Below are 17,644 nucleotides of genomic sequence, written 5' to 3' on the forward strand. Positions count from 1 at the left end.
CGGCTTGGCTTTTATATCGTTTTCCAAAGTAACGCCTTCTCTCTGATTGGTACGAGAAGAAATTATGACCATCGCAATTGGCTCAAATTCTGACTGATCCAGCCCTCTCCTCTCACCCAGTTTATTATGATTGAGTGACCGATTGAGCCTTAGGCAGGATTGCTCCGCCTCACCTTTTATCTTCCCATTTGGATTCGCCAACGTCCCTGTCGCTCACTCCGGCTTCTCAAGGTTCCCCTCCGCCCCCCTTTCATTGACGCGCTTGTCGAGCGAGGATGCCATTGGCCTTCCGCGTTACGCTCTGACGGTGCGCGGCTACGATTGGCGTTTGGATTTTCTCAAGCCACGCCTCCTCCTTTCCATTCGTTAGGTGATTAGTGGAGGTGGCCGTCAATGTCTCTACTGTTGCCGCCTTCTGCCATTCCGAATCAGGAAGTGTTGGTCGCGGAGTGCTCGGGGATCTGTTTCTGCGATGGGAAGGCGAGCGGATCCCGGGGTCTATGGTGAGAAATAAAGCCGGTGGTTTTGGGACTGAGCGGGCGGGCGGAATCCCCTTTCGCCTCTCCCTTCTCACGCAGGGTTAGGGGTGGGGCTGTCGGCTTTTCCTTCTTTTCCAAATCGGATGGCTTCACTTGGGTTGAACCTGAAGGCTCCCGAGGGGGGTTGAGACATAAGACCGACCTTGCAGGACTAGCTCGGTACTAGCACATCTGGTTCAGTATCCTGGTCTCAAAAACATCCGGCCAGATGTGCCGGGAAAGATCCCGAGGAAGTTGGGGGGGGGGGAAGGTATTGGCCTGTTCTTCGTATCCCCAAGAGTGCTGCTTGCAGCTTCTGTTTCACTAATCGCTGCTCATAGAGCTAATCTTTTGTCAGCCCCCAAAGTTTCAAGCTAATAGATTTCTGCGTGCGTTGGATTTCTAAGGATTTGCACTCTTAAGGAGTGTGGCAAAACCTCCATTGCGCCAGAGAATTGTAGCGGCTTAGCCCAAAAGCACAGCAAATGTGCCAATGGTATATGGTAGGAGGAGATCGTTTTGATGGAAACATAAAAGGCTACATCTGATTCCTGAATGAAAAATCTTTCAGAAACGGCAACACCTATAGAATTATATAGAATATAGAATAGCTATAATTGCACTCAACAGTGAACTAAAGGGCCACCATCAGTGAGCTGTTGGACAGCATTACTTGGTCGTTTGTGTGGTTTAGGGGCGGGGAATTTGTGGTGGGTGGGGGTGTGTTTGGGGATTGTTATATGTGTTGGACCTGGTCTTTGGGTGCTAAGTGACAATAAAGTTATTATTATCCACTAATTGTACACAATGTTAAAACAAGCTTCGTTTTAACAATCTTGACACCTTCTATCAATTTGTTTCCTTAGGTCACTCACTTATAATAGAGGAGGGCACTTAGTGTGGGACAAAGGGGTTTGTCAGTCCATGAAAGGGGAACTTATGGTATTGAGCTATTCTGAAGTTATTGAACCTGCTAACTTGGGATTTCATTCTGGAAATGTATGTGCTGTGCTTTCTGAACTTCTTAAATGGATCAACGTCTCCAGTACTGGATCCTGATCGACGTCTCCAGTACTGGATCCTTGCAAATAGATGTAGGCATGTGTACAGAGATGAAGAAATGCTCTGACTTGGTCATAGATAGATGGAATATCTTATCTTTCACTCTTTTCAGGTATCATTGCCAGGAATTGCTTGAGAAATTGCTGAAAAAGATACATTTCCATTCCTTTGATCTGAAACGTGGCATCTTCTACTTGAAATTAGACTCATTTGTACAAAATAATAAATGGTTAACTGCTTGGCTTACAAAGGTGTCTATCAAAGAGATTGTCCAATTCCTGAATTAATCAGGGGTGAACTCAGATCTTTTGTGTCTGTCCTACTTATTACTTATTTATTTGAGACAAGCTGCTTTCATAAGCAATCCTGTAGCAGGTTGTTTTCTCACTTGGCTGCTGTCAATAACCTCATTGCACCTTATACCATAAATGTATTTGTGAAAGAAATTCTTACTTTCTGGAAAATATTACCTTTGTGTTAATGCTTCAGATGGGCGGAAGCATTTGAAATGTATAAATATTCTTCTCATATTTGTTTAGCTATGTAGTACAGTAATACTTTATTCCATACTGCAGTACTTGTGTCATCAGTATGATAATTGAACTTTAAGCACTATCACCAAGCACCACAAAACTAGTTCTAACCAGACTTTGAGGGTGAAGATAGTATATGCAACTTGAGAGCAAAGCTCTTTTCCATTATTCTGGAAGTCTCAAAGTTGCCAGCCTTGGAACAGGGATGGTGTTATGACATCATTTGGGTAGGATTTTTTGGAGGGTTGGCAGCATGGCACCTTCATGTTTCCTGTGGAACCCAACTTTTTTATTACCATTAAACAAAATTTATTTAAGTTATTTCTTATTATTTTAATTTATTTTACAGTGTTTTAGTGTTCTTGCATGAGATCCTTCAAAAATCCTCCAAATTTTTGTTGATTTTATTGATTTTAATTTGTATATGTATGGGTTTGCCATATTTCTGGAAAAGGTAAACAACGCCAAAACTATTTGGCTGGTGGAAATTACTATTCATGATTATATTGCCGTCCCCTCCCCTCTCCGGGACTCAGAGAGTTGAACATAATTCCTTGAAGGGGACCTAGATTGTTCCGAATTGCAGCCATTTCTAAATCCCCTATTTAGGTATTGTGTTGGCTTCACTTTTTGCGATGCCAAACAGAGTGTCTACAAGCTAGAAGTTCAGGCACCAGCTTTGCAAATCAGTTAACAAAAGTTATTGACAAATATTTTTTACTGATTGCCCATTTTTAATTTATGGTAGTGACCTATTTACCTAGGAAACAAAAATAAATATTTAGGTACATTTTTTCTCCCCCATCTGTTTCCAGTAAGTAAAAAATTGTTTTGCACTATGATTTGGAGGTATTTCTTCCTTGACTCAGCCTGAAGACTATTTACAAGCCTACTGTAAATTATTTGAGAATGGTACTTTCAGAAACATCTCAGTTAAACAGCAGCTGAAATGGCAAACGTACACAGTAGGAAACCAAATGCTGTACTGATTTAGCTGGTGATTTTGTTTCTTTTCTAACTCTTCAATTGTATCCTTTACTTAATTTTTTTTTCGGGAAACTTCAGGATTTCAGCTAAGGGACATGTGCTTCTTCTTTCTTTTGAAACTGATATTTGGAGTAACAATGTCCTCAGTTGAGAGGTTGCGTCTCAAGGCTAATAACTCTTGACATTCTTGTCCTTCATCTACTTATTCAGTACCTTCTTTAATGCCATCCAAGTTATTGGCCATCATCATGTCTTGTGATATGCATTCTACAGATTATGTGCTTGGTAAGAAGCTTTGCCTGTAAATCTCTTTTTGAGCCAGCTTTGCTGAATGGCCCCTGGCCTTAGTCTTTTGAGACAAGGAGTTTTCTAGCTCCATAGGCTAGGTTCACATGCTGTACTAAGTCATAATATAATTTGCTTGATTTGGGCTTATGCTATATTGATCCACCGCTATGATTTACAGTTAAGGGATTTTGTCTTTGTGTTATGTGAGAATCCATTCCAGTGTAGCTTATTTAGTACGGTATGATTTTTAACTCATGGTTAACAAAATATCTTAATGCTATGGGTGATTGTGCTAAATCTTATTTCAATCTATATCAATATTTGTCCCTCTTTCTCAATCAGGTATATAGGACACTTTTACAAAAATGTCTATTCTCTTGACTAGAAAAACAAAACTCTTAATAGCTGGCAGGTTCATTTTTAGTTGTTCTTTACCTAAGTTGCACCTATCAAAATGCCTTCTTTTCTACAACAATTTAAAGTAAAAAAAAGATGTATTCTTGTTGGTATCTGTTTATTTCCAGGTTATTTCTGTTCTCCTTAGACCAAAATGGAACAGCAAAAGCATAGAAATGTCTTCAAATGGTTCTCTTTCTTAAGTATGAGTACAGCCAATTTTTGTTCAGTGTTCATTTGACACATTGGATTACAAACCAGCCAACTACAGTATACTCCAACATATTGTGTCAGTGAGTTTAATTTATGGTTTATGCGCTCTTAATCAGGCTAATTGAGGACACAACCGGTAATTAATAATAAATATCTTGTGTGAACACAGTTTTGCCAGTAGAGGGCCAGAAGAAGAAGAACATATTTCTCCCCAAAGAAAGTCTGGACATATGTACATGTAAAAATTTGTGAATTTATATGCTTGGATGAAAATTTAGAATTAAATGTATCTCCATTTCTAAAATTGCTTTTACAGAATAATGGATATTTAAGGTTTCATCTCTCTTCTTTAAGATTACAAGATGTATTTATATACACCCCCCCAAATAACATATTTGCTATTTGTTTCTGTATTGGCTTTGTTTTTTATTTGTTTTGGACTTCATTACACATTGGTTATATTCTCAGTGCTTATTGATATCAATAAGTTTTGCTTCTTTTTCTTATTTGAGATAATTATGCAAATAAAATGCCAATAATATGGGGGAAAACTAAACAGTGAATGTCTATGCATCTAACCCAGGCTGTCAAGTTCACGGCCCGTGGGCCAGATGCGTCACGTTTTGGCCACGCCCACACCCAGTTTAGCAAAGAGGAAAAAAGTCCCGATACGTCATGTGACTCCGCTGTGACGCCACGAGTTTGACACCGCTGCTTCCAGCACTTTCAACCTCCTATCCTTTTTCTAATCATTAATGGCCAATTTCAAGGCCCTTGCTCTTTTTCAAGAATTCTTTATCTCTGAACTGGGATTCAAGCAAATAGCTTTTCAGGCAGAAGGCTGCCTTCTGTAAAGAAAGTTTACAGTTTGGTTGAATTTTATCAGTTATAGCCATGACAAAGAAGATCACTAAGGAGATGCAGCCCTTCCCAGGAATGCAGCTCCAAAAACTTGCTTGTAGTGATTAGTGGCCACCCGGCATTTCCTGCTGTCTCTTTGAGGCACCCCTGCTTGGGCATGTGATTGAGATTATAGCTGGGACAGCAGGCACAGATTGAGTTTTGCAAAGAGCCTGGAAGTGGCTGTGTCCTTTTCCTCAATCTGGGTTGGTACATTCCAGCTTGAAGAGTTGCATTAGGCGCACTGTTTGTTGTTAGGGTGGAGAGTACAGGACACTTGGGAGGTGGTACTTGTAGCTCTGTTCCTAATTTGAGAAATGGGTTGGGCCTGGTGAGGAGGCACCATAGCACCTGCATCCTGTTTGCTACTTAGGGAATTTCCTCATGCTTGCCTTTTGTCTTTGCAGTTGTTTGAGATGTGGAGATGGAGAACGAAGACCCTGGCTTACCTTGTAAAGGGGAGATGGAGCTCCCTGACCAGAAATGTGGGCTGGATCCTACAGACAGAAGTGAGTACTTTGAACTATGTGGTTTGGAACTAGAGAGCGGGGCAGAAAGTGTAGTGCCCAGATACACCTCCTTTGATGGCCAACAGGCTCTGCTTGTCTGACGTAGTTTCATTTAGCAAAAAAATAAATAAAAATAAATAGGAAACCACTTGCTGAAAGCTCCACCAGCTTCTCACAACATTTATTTACAGTAACTGCCTTTTAGTCTCTCTGATTTAATGGAGAGCAACTTGTGTGAAGTAGATTAATTCCTGGGAAGTGAATAATTTGGGGCAAGCATTTGTGGATAGACAGATTTTCCAGGGCAACTATTTTGTGGGGGCACCCACTTCATAAGGTTATACTCTCACTGACTTTACCTTGATATGGTGTGTTTCTTCTACTCCAAACCTTCTGATTGGCTATAGCGAGCTTTTCACTCTGACGCTGGATTCTTTTCACTTTATAGTCACTGTTTGGATCAAGCTGTCTAGTTTGATGTGATCATTGCTTGAACTGAGTTTGGTTCAACATACAATATATTGTATGGCGAACATTCAATATATTTGGTACTGTTCCAAGGGCTGTAAGCAGAAAATGATACATCCTTGCTCCCAAAATTTACAGTTTAAACCTCTGCACAATAAAGGGAAAAGCAAAGATAAGAGCTGTATGTGAATTCACACATTTGCAGATATGTAATCTTTGTTTTCAAAAGCAAAGATTAATGAGAAAAACAAGTGGGCTTGGAAGAACAATTCAGAAAAAAATAGCAAGCACTGTATTTGCATGATATGTTAAGTACAGTTTATTGACTAAGCCACTATGGCCTTTTCACACAAAATCAATAAAATATTTTAAATTATTACACACCTTACTAAATTACAATAAGGGGGGATTTGGCTGTTGGCTTAGTATGTTGTGTAAACCCAGCCATAGTTTAATGATAATTTAATGATAGTTTAAGAGTTGCGGTGGCGCAGTGGTTAGAGTGCAGTACTGCAGGCTACTTCTGCTGATCACCGGCTGCTAGCAGTTTGGCAGATCGAATCTCACCAGTCTCAAAGTTGACTCAGCCTTCAATCCTTCCAAGATGGGTAAAATGAGGACCCAGACTGTTGGGGGCAATATGCTGACTCTGTAAACCGCTTAGAGAGGGCTGAGAAGCACTGTGAAGCGATATATAAATCTAAGTGCTATTGCTAAGTGCTATATGTATTAATATACCATTTATAAGAAATTCAACAAATTGTGGTTGAAACAAATCTTGATTTAGTATGATATATGAACCCTGTATTCATATAGAACATAAATGGAAACAAAACATGGTTAGTGCAGGCTTTGGAGCCTACTTATCCTGACCATGATTGCTAAAAACTGATAGTATAACTTTTGATCATTTTCAGGTGAGAAATACATGAAAAGTATTCTGTAAGCAAAAAAGCACTGTCCCCAGGCATTTTCTCTTATCTAGGGATTAGTCCTAGCAACTTGCAGCAATCAAATTCCACCCACCCTAAATATCCTGTTTTCTGAGAATTAATTCAGGCATTATGAAAAAAATAAGAGAGACTTGACCATTTAATTTATGTCAATGGGAGGAATATGTGTGTCGTGATGAGTTTACTGAATTTGATGTGAAGACTTTATTTATCCCTTGATATAGTTACATAATCTGCCGAATAAATGGGAATCTCTAATTACTGATCCAGTTTATTGAAAGCAGATGGGGGACAAAGATTACTTCTGGATTTTTCCCCCCCTGTGATTTCTCAATATGCTTTTCCAGATGGGGATGAGTCCTGTTCTGTCTCAGAGAAGCAGGAGGAGGTACATGCTGCCCCAAATAATGGACCCATGAGTGTGGTAATTGACAAAGTGAACGGGCAGGAGGAGCTGAGAGAGGCCCCGGAAGAACTGAGTGACAAAGATGTGTCTGACTCAACCTCAACTGACAACACTTGGGAAGATTCGAGTGAGTTTCACCGACAAATGGTGATAGGAGATGGACCATCAGGAGAAGAGGAGGCAGTGATACAGTCACGCCTGGCTACATACCGAGATGAAGATGTGACTGCAGAAAGTTGGCGGGCACACAGGAAACATGTCTTCATTTTAAGTGAGGCTGGGAAACCCATTTATTCACGTTACGGCAATGAAGAAGCCCTTAGTTCCACCATGGGTGTCATGATGGCACTGGTGTCATTCATCCAAAGTGGGGATAACTCTATTCGCTCCATTTATTCTGGTATGGAAACAATTTTAAAAGGAGTAACGCTTAACAAATATTGTAATTTATTAAGAGGTTATATGTGCCTATGATCTAACTAAAATAAGAAAAGCTTGGGATTGCAGTGTTTAGAGTTCATTATGGGCCACCCACATAATTTAAAGCACTGGGTTATGGATCAGTTCCCATATGTGTACCCATTTTGATAAGTATTGTTTATTAAAATGTCTGAGAGCCTTTCCAAGTAGGCTGTTCTAACCACTACACCAAAAACAGTTGTATTTCCCTTGCTACTTAGTATCTTGAGGTTGTCGTTATACTATATTTATACTGTATTGTAGGTGGTGAAATGTAGGCAACAGTATGCCAACTTGTAATTTATAAATTAGAAACCTTAACTTTACATAGAATATAGTGTGGTTGCTTGAAGTAAAATGGAGTTTTGGTTAAATTTCTAGTACATTGCCCAAAATTTCCTCAAACCTAACCAGTCTTTAAACGTTAGCAAGGAACGCTTTACATAATGCGGTATAGCTATAGCTGGTAACCTAGTTGATATTTTTTGAATCTTACTAAAAATGTTGTGTAAAAGCCTCCGTTGATTAAATTTACAACTCGAAATGTAAGAGGAGTTTAGGAAATTATAAAGGGGAAGGGTGCCATAGTGATATAATTTTTTAGAGCAGAGTTGATGAATTCATGTAAAATGAAAGGGTAGAGTTAAACTTTGAATAAAAGAGAGAACTGTGTGTCAGCTAGTATAAATTAGGTCAATCACGGATGAGTTTTAGGAAAAATGGTGCAACATTTTGAATAACTGTGAGGTAAGAAAAAAATATTTTTAAGTGACAAGCAAGTAGATAGGAAGATAAAAGAGCATAGAAAAAGCGCCTGGGCCATTTGAAGACTCAGGAATAAATGAAAATGGTGATTATTGGTGAATATTTGCTTAGAAAAAGGTATGTTTGTTTAGTATATGTGGTTTAAATAGGTCTGTGTGAATACATGCCAAAGAAAGGAATGTAAATCTAAAAGCATGACTGATTTGATAGTTTATGTTGAAAAGTTGAATGAATGAGGATCATATTGCAAAACAAATCTATAAAGGAAGAGTGAAGGGGTCAAGAGGAGAACCAAGGAAATCTCCATTTTGTTAAACTGAGGAACTCCTCAAGGATGAGAAATTCAAGAAACAAAAGGCAAAGAATGAATTGATATACAAGTAATTCTCGCTTACCAACCCTAATTGGGACCAGAATTTCTGTCACTAAGCAAAGTAGTCATTAAGTGAAGCATCATGTGACTATACTACTTAATGTTGGCAGTTCTAGCAGTGCTGGTTGGAGTCATTAGGCCAGGACCGTGCTGTTGTTAAGTGAGGACCTGCTGCTTCTGCTTTGTGTTACTCATCTCCACTTCAACTTCCCTCCTCCTGCCTCAGTATCTTCCCCCTTCTTTGGCTGCCCTGTGCTTTGCTGCCTGTGCACTCCTCTGTCCCTGTTGCCTCAGCTGACTTTCACCAGAGCCGTGGTAGTGAGGTGGTTAAAATGAACTATTTGTAGGCTAATTCTGCCAACTGCCAGCAGTTCGAGCCTGACTGGCTCAAGGTTGACTCGGCCTTCCAATCTTCTGAGGTTGATAAAATGAGGACCCAGATTGCTGGGGGCAGTATGCTGACTCTGTAAATTGCTTAGAGAGGACTGTAAAACACTGTGAAGCGGTATATAAGTCTTATTGCTATTACTATTCTTCCTCCCATTGCTGAAGATGTGTTCCCAACCTGGGCCTTCATGAGGCAGCTGCTGGCTATATCCAGCCTTCCTGAATATGGAAGGAATAATATGGAAAACAGAATGTATTCTTTTTTGCTACAGGTTTTTTTAAAGAACCATTTAAAATCAGCATGCGAGAAGAACATGCAATATGTTACTGTATTTTCTCCATTGCTAATTACAGGTAGTCCTCGAGTTACAACCTTTTGTTTAGTGACCGTTCAAAGTTACAATAGCACTGAAAAAAGTGACTTATGGCCATTTTTCACACTGACAATTGTAGCATTCTCATGGTCGTGTGATGAAAATTCAGATGCTTGTCAACTGGTTTATATTTATGAGAATTGCAGTGTCCTGAGATCATGTGATCACGTTTTGTGACTCTGACAAGCAAAGTCAATGGGGAAGCCCAATTCACTTAACTACCATGTTACCAGCTTAACAACTGCAGTGATTCATTTAACAACTCTGGCAAGAAAGGTCGTAAAATGGGGCAAAATTCACTTAACAAGAGAAACACTGGGCTCAGTTGTGGTTGTACGTCAAGGACTATCTGTATTAAAACAAAATTATTATAACATGTTCTAGGTGGGATGGGAAGTTGAACTTGGAGAACAGATACGTAAGGGTATAGCTGGACGAATAAAAGCATGCTTTGACTGTTTTAAAAAGAAACTGTTGTTCCAGCTTGTATTTGATTTTAGTTCTAAGTTTAATAGATAAAATTCTGGCTTTTGTCTTAGTAGAAACCACAGACTATGATGTAGTATTATGCTGAGCAAAGAGAAAGGTGGTTTTATGAGCAACTCTTTATCCAGGAAAGAAAAAAACCCAAACTCTAAAGATAGTTTACGGTGAGCACATCTTAATTCTGGAACTTTTGCCATGCTATTAATATTTTGATATGTGCAGCCGAGTGCCTGCTTGGTGCAAATGCATGCTTCCTTTTAAAGTTCCCAACCACATGTTCATGCTCCCAGCAAAAGCTTAGAAGATTGCTGACGTCACCAAATTCTAATTAAGGGAAAAGGGATTAGATTCATGCACCGAACTAATCTGTGATTTGGTGCCAGAATTCTCAGCTAATTTAGCTTGGGATTTATGGGTATTGACGTTCGGATGGATTTACTTTAAAACAGATTCATGTGAAGTTTTAGATAGGAAAATTTGTATTTAACTATACATACATTTATATTTATTTAAATAGAAATACATTCATATTTAAAATTCTAAATATGGTTTAAATTATATTTCACTACTCAGACTATAATTCTCATTTCTGATAAAAAGTTATTTTTGTTGTTTGATATATCCTGAAGACAGTGCTCGGTGAGACATGTGGACTTTTTTAGAAGATACATGATCCATGTCACACATAGCCAATCTAGGCAAATCTTGAAAAAGCTAGTACTGTAGTATTTGGATGGGATTAAGTGATTATTTCCTGAGTATTCCAGGACTGTTGATGAAATTAGGAAGCCAAAAAAGGAAGGAAAAGACAGTGACAAATATTGCCAATTTGTCAGCTTGATTCAAGGTGCCAGATTTTCATATTAATGTTTAAAATGGAACAATAGTCTTAATATCAAGGAAGCAATTAATACTTGTAAAATCATTAAGAGCTGAACCAGGTTCAGTTCAGTTCTAGAATAACCATCACCAGTTCTTAATATTACTTGGTGGTTGTACTGATAGAAGTAGAGCAATTATCTCTTTTTCTTAACTGCATTAAACTATCTGACTTCAAGCTATTGGCCATAGATGATAAGATTAAAAAATAAGATATTAAAAATATTATTTGTAAGATCTGTTCCCTCCAGCATCTTCAATGCAGGAGCAGTTTTCACTGTTACTTTAGTCCTTGAATTTCTGTGCCACGCCATCATTAAAATAATCTTATTCTTAATTATTAATTTGTTTCTAGTTTTACTCAGTAGAAGATATATTTCAGAACCAGAAAAAGACTCCTCAAATCCTTATGATAACAAAAATGTATTCTGCTCACTTTTTATTTCATGGTCTATTTTCCCAGTTCCTGGCATTTATACTGAGATTCTTCTTCTTTGCCCAGATTTGCTCCATCAACTCAAATCCTGTACAGTAAATCCTTGGTTTAACTTTTTTTTTAAAGGAAAACAAATAGAGATTCTAAGAAAGCTAATATTGCATTTGTTGAATGTCCAAAACTGGCTCTATTACCACAGTGCCGCATTCGATCTACTGAAGCAATGACTGTTTTTTCCCCTCCCTCCTTTTACCGTAGATGATCACAAACTGGTTTTTGTGCAGCAGGGCCCTTTGGTACTGGTTTCAGTTTCACATACCCTACAATCAGAGCAGCAACTACGCCAGGAGCTTTTGTATGTCTACGATCAGATCATCAGCATGCTTACTCAGGCCAGCATCAATCGCATCTTTGAACGGAAAAAGAACTATGACCTCCGGCGTTTGTTGACCGGCTCGGAGAAGATCCTTGACCGTTTGCTGAACTTGGTTGAATCAGATCCTTGTTTCCTCCTTGGAGCTGTCCGCTGTTTACCCCTTGCTGCCTCCATCCGGGATTCCCTCGGCACTTTGCTCCAAAAAGCCATCACCCCTAATCTGGTCTTCTCTATTTTGGTGGCTGGTAGTCAGTTGGTCACCACAGTGCAGGAGAAAACAGTCATTGAAGATTGCCGATTAGAACCTACTGACTTGCACCTGTTACTCAATCTCATTGGGGCAACTTCTGCCTTTCAAACGGGGGAAATTTGGACACCTATTTGTTTGCCACGTTTCAATCCTGATTGTTACTTTTATGCTTATATTTCTTATTTGGATTCAGAATGTACTGTCTGCCTCATCCTTCTCTCTACGGATAAGGACTCTTTCTATTCTGTCTCGGACTGCAAGAAACGCATTGAGGAAGGCATGAGGACTCAGAACTATCTGCAGGCACTCTCAAGTGGCTTAAAGAGCCCATCCTATAGTGTAGGACTGGTGGGAGTGCCAGATCTTCGGCACTTTATGTATAAACCTCTAGATATACCAGATAATTACCGACAGCTTCCCCAGTTCACCAGGTAATATGCTTTGGAGGGTTGAAATTGACTCTGATCAGGACCAAATGACATCATAGATACCTCCTGAAGCAAGAAGGTATCTATGATGTCATCCTAGGGGCCAGTTTCATCTGTCTTTTGGTTCTTCTTCCCCTAGATCCGTGATAGCGAGCCTATGGCATGCGTGCCACAGGTGGCACACGGAGCCATATCTGTGGGCACGCGAGCGTTGCCCTAGCTCAGCTCCAGCGAGCATGTGTGCGCCGGCCAGCTGATTTTCGGGACTCCCGGACCCACCGGGAGTCGGAAAACGGGCTGTTTCCAGCCTCCGGAGGGCCTGTGGGGGGTGGGGGGTGGGGAAGGCCATTTTCACCCTTCCCAGGCTCCAAGAAAGCCTTTGGAGCCTAGGGAAGGTGAAAAACGAGCCTACCGTGCCCACTGTGCCATCGCGTGCCAAAAGCGGGGGTTGTACGGGGTGTGTGTGTGTCACGTGTGCGTGTGCGGCGGACGGGGTGCATTGAATTACGGATGTGGGCGCATGCGTGTGTGCCCTCCCTGCGCTTCCCCTGCTTTTGGCACGTGACGGCAAAAAGGTTAGCCATCACTGCCCTAGATATTCACAGATGTCTTAATGTGACGTATCATTCGATTCAGGCTTGGAGTAAAATCTAGAAATATGGCTAGTTTTTTTTAATGGCCTGTACCTGCTCGAGAAAGAATTCCTGAGATTTTTTTTTGTTGTAACTTTCCCTCATAACAAATTAATGTTCCTCTTGATTTTGGAGATGTGTGGGGGAAGATGATGTTCTGATATCAAAAACAAAGCTGAATTTGCCACTGGGTTTTGTCATTCCTGGCAGTAAACATGTACTGCATTTTGAGTGTATCCTCAGTAGTAAAGCTACCTTAGATCTTTTTTCTTTTAAAGTTTGCTGAGTTGAGGCTGTTCTTCTCACTCCTTTACTCTTCCCCTCTTTATAGCTGGCAGCCAGAAACTGTAGGAAATGCTAAGCTACGTTTATTCAATTTGTTTTAAATAGAGCAGTCATGTGACATTTCTTTCCTCCAGTCCACAAGGATCAATGTGCAGAAAGAGATTTTATCTTGCGGTTTCTTTGCTGCAAGAAGGGAATCAAAGGCTGAACATCATAAGATCCCAATTAGCTGGCAAAATTTATAAACAACAATAATCTAAAAGATGTTAAGAAATAAAATTGACTGATGTATTTTAGTGCCTTAAAGGAATGATGTTGTTTAAGAAATCCTCTTTCTTCACTTCATTGGCTTTGGGAAAAACTGCATGAATAGTATCCCTCTCTTATTAGAATGGGCCATGTGATTTATTTTGAGAAGAACTTGTTCTGCAGTTTCTTCTGTTAGAGTCTTCCCAGGTCCAGGGAGCTTCTTCTGACCTATATAGTACAATATATTATAGAATAGTAGGGTAAGCCACAAATCTAGCCTGTTTCAGAATCAGATTTATAGTCGCTTCAGAAGATTCTGAAAATTTTCTGAAAGCTGATGGCATTAAACTTAAGTGATTAGCACTGGGCTGAGCATTGCCACATCTAGCAATGCTCAGTTCTACATCTGTAGAACAACAGCTCATTGTATACAAATTCTGGAGTCTGTTCTGTGATAAGACATTGTATAGGCAAACACTAAGCTGCTTGTTTCCTCAATATCTTATTTCTCATCTACCACAGTCCAGAACTGGAGGGGCCATATTGCAATGAGAATGAACGGCATCGACTCTTTGACCTCTACCACTACCTTCACGATCGCATCCACAGTACCTCACGTCCTTTACGTCTCATCTACCATGTAGCTGAAAAGGAGACTTTATTGGCTTGGGTGAGGCCTGGCAACTTTATTGGCTAAGGATGGAACTCTGTGGTAGACTTTCAGGTGGATGGGCTAGATCTATTTCAGATGAGGACATTATTAGAGCATTCCTAAACCAATGTTTTCTTCATTTGACTTACTACATAAAGGGCAAAAACTTGCAGGAAATTATTTGGAGAGATGGAGTCTTTAGTCTTTCATCTGTTCACTGATTCCCTATTATGAATCTTTATTTGGGGATGGGTTTTTCGGCCATAAATAATAATAAACTACCAACCATTATAATACTTGATAGGTGGATAAAAATGCCAAACCTAGTCTAAACATTTGGCTGACTGCATGATCAGTCATAATTACTATCAATCTTTCCTTATTGGTTTTAATAGTTGTTACACCAGTCGATTTTCTAAACCTGAAATAAATAATTATTAGCAGCAGAAGGAGAAGAAGCAGAAGGGAAAGATTCTCACATTGCTTTTTTAAAAGTGCACTGTCCTAGATTAAACTGGTTTTCATCTTTGTCATTGGTGGTAAAGGAAAGGTTAAAAGGAAAAGAAATAAGTATCAGTTAGAGAGTCATTACTTTCAGGAAGAATATGAAACTACTTTACAGAGGCTCAGGGAGAACCCTTCAGAAAAGATGTAAACATCTTGGGTATTTTGAAGCAATGACAAAAAAAAAAATCTAGTTCCAATTTTAAAAATGGGAGCAATTTTGACTTTGTTCAGTATTTTCTTATTTAAGCATAAAAATATTGTGCAAAATTATAGTACATAAAATTATGTTACTTGCAGTGATTACAAAATTACAAAACAATCCTATTCATGGTTTGCCATTGCCTGCTTTTTGTAGCTGAGAAAGAAGGACTGACCCAATGTCACCCAGCTGGCTTTATGCCTAAGACAGGACTAGACCCCAGAGTCTAATTTGATGCTTTAGCCACTACACCAAGCTTACCTGTACATAAATGCAGCAGAATGAAAGCTTTAAATTGATAAATTTCAATTTGGTAATTTACAGGAGTAGTAGCAGTATGTTTACATATCAAGTGAAACTTGTATTACAGCAATATTTGAATGCTTTCAAAAAGCTCTGCAGTATGACTAAGAATTACCATAGCATTTTAAACATTGGCCATATTTTTCATACTATACATCTTAAGGAAGTCAATGGTCCTGTAAAACAAAATATTTCGTGGAAATATTGGAGACCTTTTGGTCATTCAAAAATTTAGGAACCAAAACCACTGATAAGTTTTATAATGAACTAAGGTTTCATCTAGGAATTGGGAAAGAGCTGGGGTATCTTAATCCTTTTGTTTATTCTCAAAAGTTCTCTCTTTCCTAGTTGGAGTTGTTGGCTTCCCCTGCATTCACCAGTTAAAATTTTACGTGTGTTCTCTGGTGGTAGCTATGCAGCCTGAACGGTCAATCTTTTTCCCCCCCTTTCTCAATAGGTTACAAGTAAATTTGAATTATATACCTGTTTCAATCCTTTGGTGACGAAAGCTGGTGCCATCAATGTCTTGACCAAACTCTTACGTTGGATAAAGAAGGAAGAAGACCGGCTCTTCATCCGTTACCCACCCAAGTATTCCACTACACCTAATCCTGGGAAAGGAAGCAGGGGTCCCCGAACGGATGGTACCGAGAATGGCTTCTTTGGAGGAGGTCACTAGACCAAGGACTTCCAGTTGCTCTCAAATGCATTCTGAATGCGTGCCACCTTACAGATAGCCCTGGATGATGGAACCGTTCTGTGATCTGGGGGAGCTCCTAGTCTTGTTTTCTAAACCAGGACAGGATGGTGGGTATGAGAAGGATCGGAGTTTACCAGGCTAAGCTGGGTCACATTGTTGGAGATAAATCCAGAAAGCTTTAGCCTGATGTTTTTAAATATTTTTTCCACTTGTGGTCTTTATTTCTAGGGAGATACTGAGTCAGATGGAGATCCTGAGATTGACTGGAAATAGATGAGGCTTTGGCTGATATATCTTTGGAAGTGACATATAACTGGAAGTTACGGAATTTCATAAGGATTGTGCTTAAATTACATTGATGCTTTTGCAGCCTAGTGGGTTTACATTTCTTAAAACTCCTGTTATCACTGGGTAATTGCTTTGTTTTCTCCATTCAGTTTCCTCTTCCTCCTTAGCAATTTACTTGGGTGCTTTGCTTGTCTCAAAGAATAGTACAAATGGGGTAATAATATAAAGAGAGCCACAGTGGGAGACAAAAAGTTAATCTTAGAAAAGTTTGAAAATACTTGCTGCTTTCTGATACAACTGCTTGATTGTCCACAGTTCTTCTGGAATGCGTGTGCAAAGCCCATCACAATGGTGGTGATTTATTGGAAGGCTGGCACTTTCAGACAGTGTGTAATTTAGATTTTCTATAAAGATAGCTGATTTGAATAATTTTAATGCAACTTTGGGAGTAGGTCAAAATGCCCAGTTCCAAAGAGTCTTTTATCCTGGGACTATCTAGCAGTATTTTTGATGAACATACACGTTGCATCTTCATGTTGTACTATAATTACCCTTTGAATGAGAGAGGCTGCTTCAGCCCTTTATTCTGATACCACGAGAAGGTATATAATGTGTGATATAATGTGGTATATAATATGTGAAGGGTATTTTGTAGTCCTTTGAGAAATTTGATGTCTGTATGTAATGGCTCAACTTGGACAATGTAATTGATTATGATGGCATTTTGATTTACTTTTTAATGTCTTCAGTTTGAACCTAACTGGATTTAACTGTTCCTTTGCCTTTCATAACTTTCTTCCTGTCTTCCTTCCTCTTCCTCTTCTTCTGTTTCTTCATGTTTTAAAATTCCTATGTGCAATTGGAATACACTGCTCTCAAAAGGATTCTTGTATTTTTTTTCCCTTTGTTGAGATGCCACTGTTCTCTTTTCCCACCTCATAATTAGGAAGACACATAACTCCATCATAAATTTACTTTTAGATTTAGTACTGACAAATATCACGCCATGTCTGCCAAATTCAGATTTTGTCTGAATGTAAGTGTTCTCGGAAAGTGACATCGAAGTAACAGTAACAGAGTTGGAAGGGACCTTGGAGGTCATCTAGTCCAACCCCCCTGCTCACACAGGAGACCTATAGGGATTCGAACCGCTGACCTTTCTGATCTACAAGCTCAGCGTCTTAGCCACTAAGCCACCTAGGGAGCTGCCACATCACTGACAAGCAGTTGTATTATTTCCCTTCCTCAGCAGTTGCTGCTCTGCCATGCAAAATATGTTCTGTATAAATTAGTTGCTCTTTTACTGAGTCTTTTTGTGTTTCTATTCATATTTGTTAAAATTAAGGCTTAGGTGTGGGAATATAATCCTATCCCTGTATCATA

The 17,644-nt window shown here is 39.4% G+C and overlaps 1 protein-coding gene across 3 annotated transcripts; it reads left to right on the plus strand.

The window, feature by feature from the left end:
- Window positions 1-17,145, plus strand: MON1B (MON1 vesicular trafficking associated B). Of its 3 annotated transcripts, none has more exons than XM_034433922.3 (6): window positions 1-503; window positions 5,305-5,406; window positions 7,175-7,633; window positions 11,651-12,449; window positions 14,135-14,282; window positions 15,731-17,145. In XM_034433922.3, exons 2-6 carry the CDS (start codon window positions 5,322-5,324, stop codon window positions 15,950-15,952), a joined length of 1,713 nt encoding a protein of 570 aa, XP_034289813.2. In that variant the 5' UTR covers window positions 1-503; window positions 5,305-5,321; the 3' UTR covers window positions 15,953-17,145. The 3 variants fall into 3 exon arrangements, with proteins under 3 accessions (XP_034289813.2, XP_034289815.2, XP_087744850.1); XM_034433924.3 differs by having other exon boundaries at window positions 2-503; window positions 7,175-7,360; XM_087888724.1 differs by lacking the exon at window positions 1-503 and adding an exon at window positions 5,048-5,103.
- Window positions 17,146-17,644: the final 499 nt, after the last annotated feature.

Source organism: Pantherophis guttatus, chromosome 2 (assembly GCF_059756535.1).
Source record: "Pantherophis guttatus breed Tessera chromosome 2, ASM5975653v1, whole genome shotgun sequence".
NCBI classification, from domain to species: domain Eukaryota; kingdom Metazoa; phylum Chordata; class Lepidosauria; order Squamata; family Colubridae; genus Pantherophis; species Pantherophis guttatus.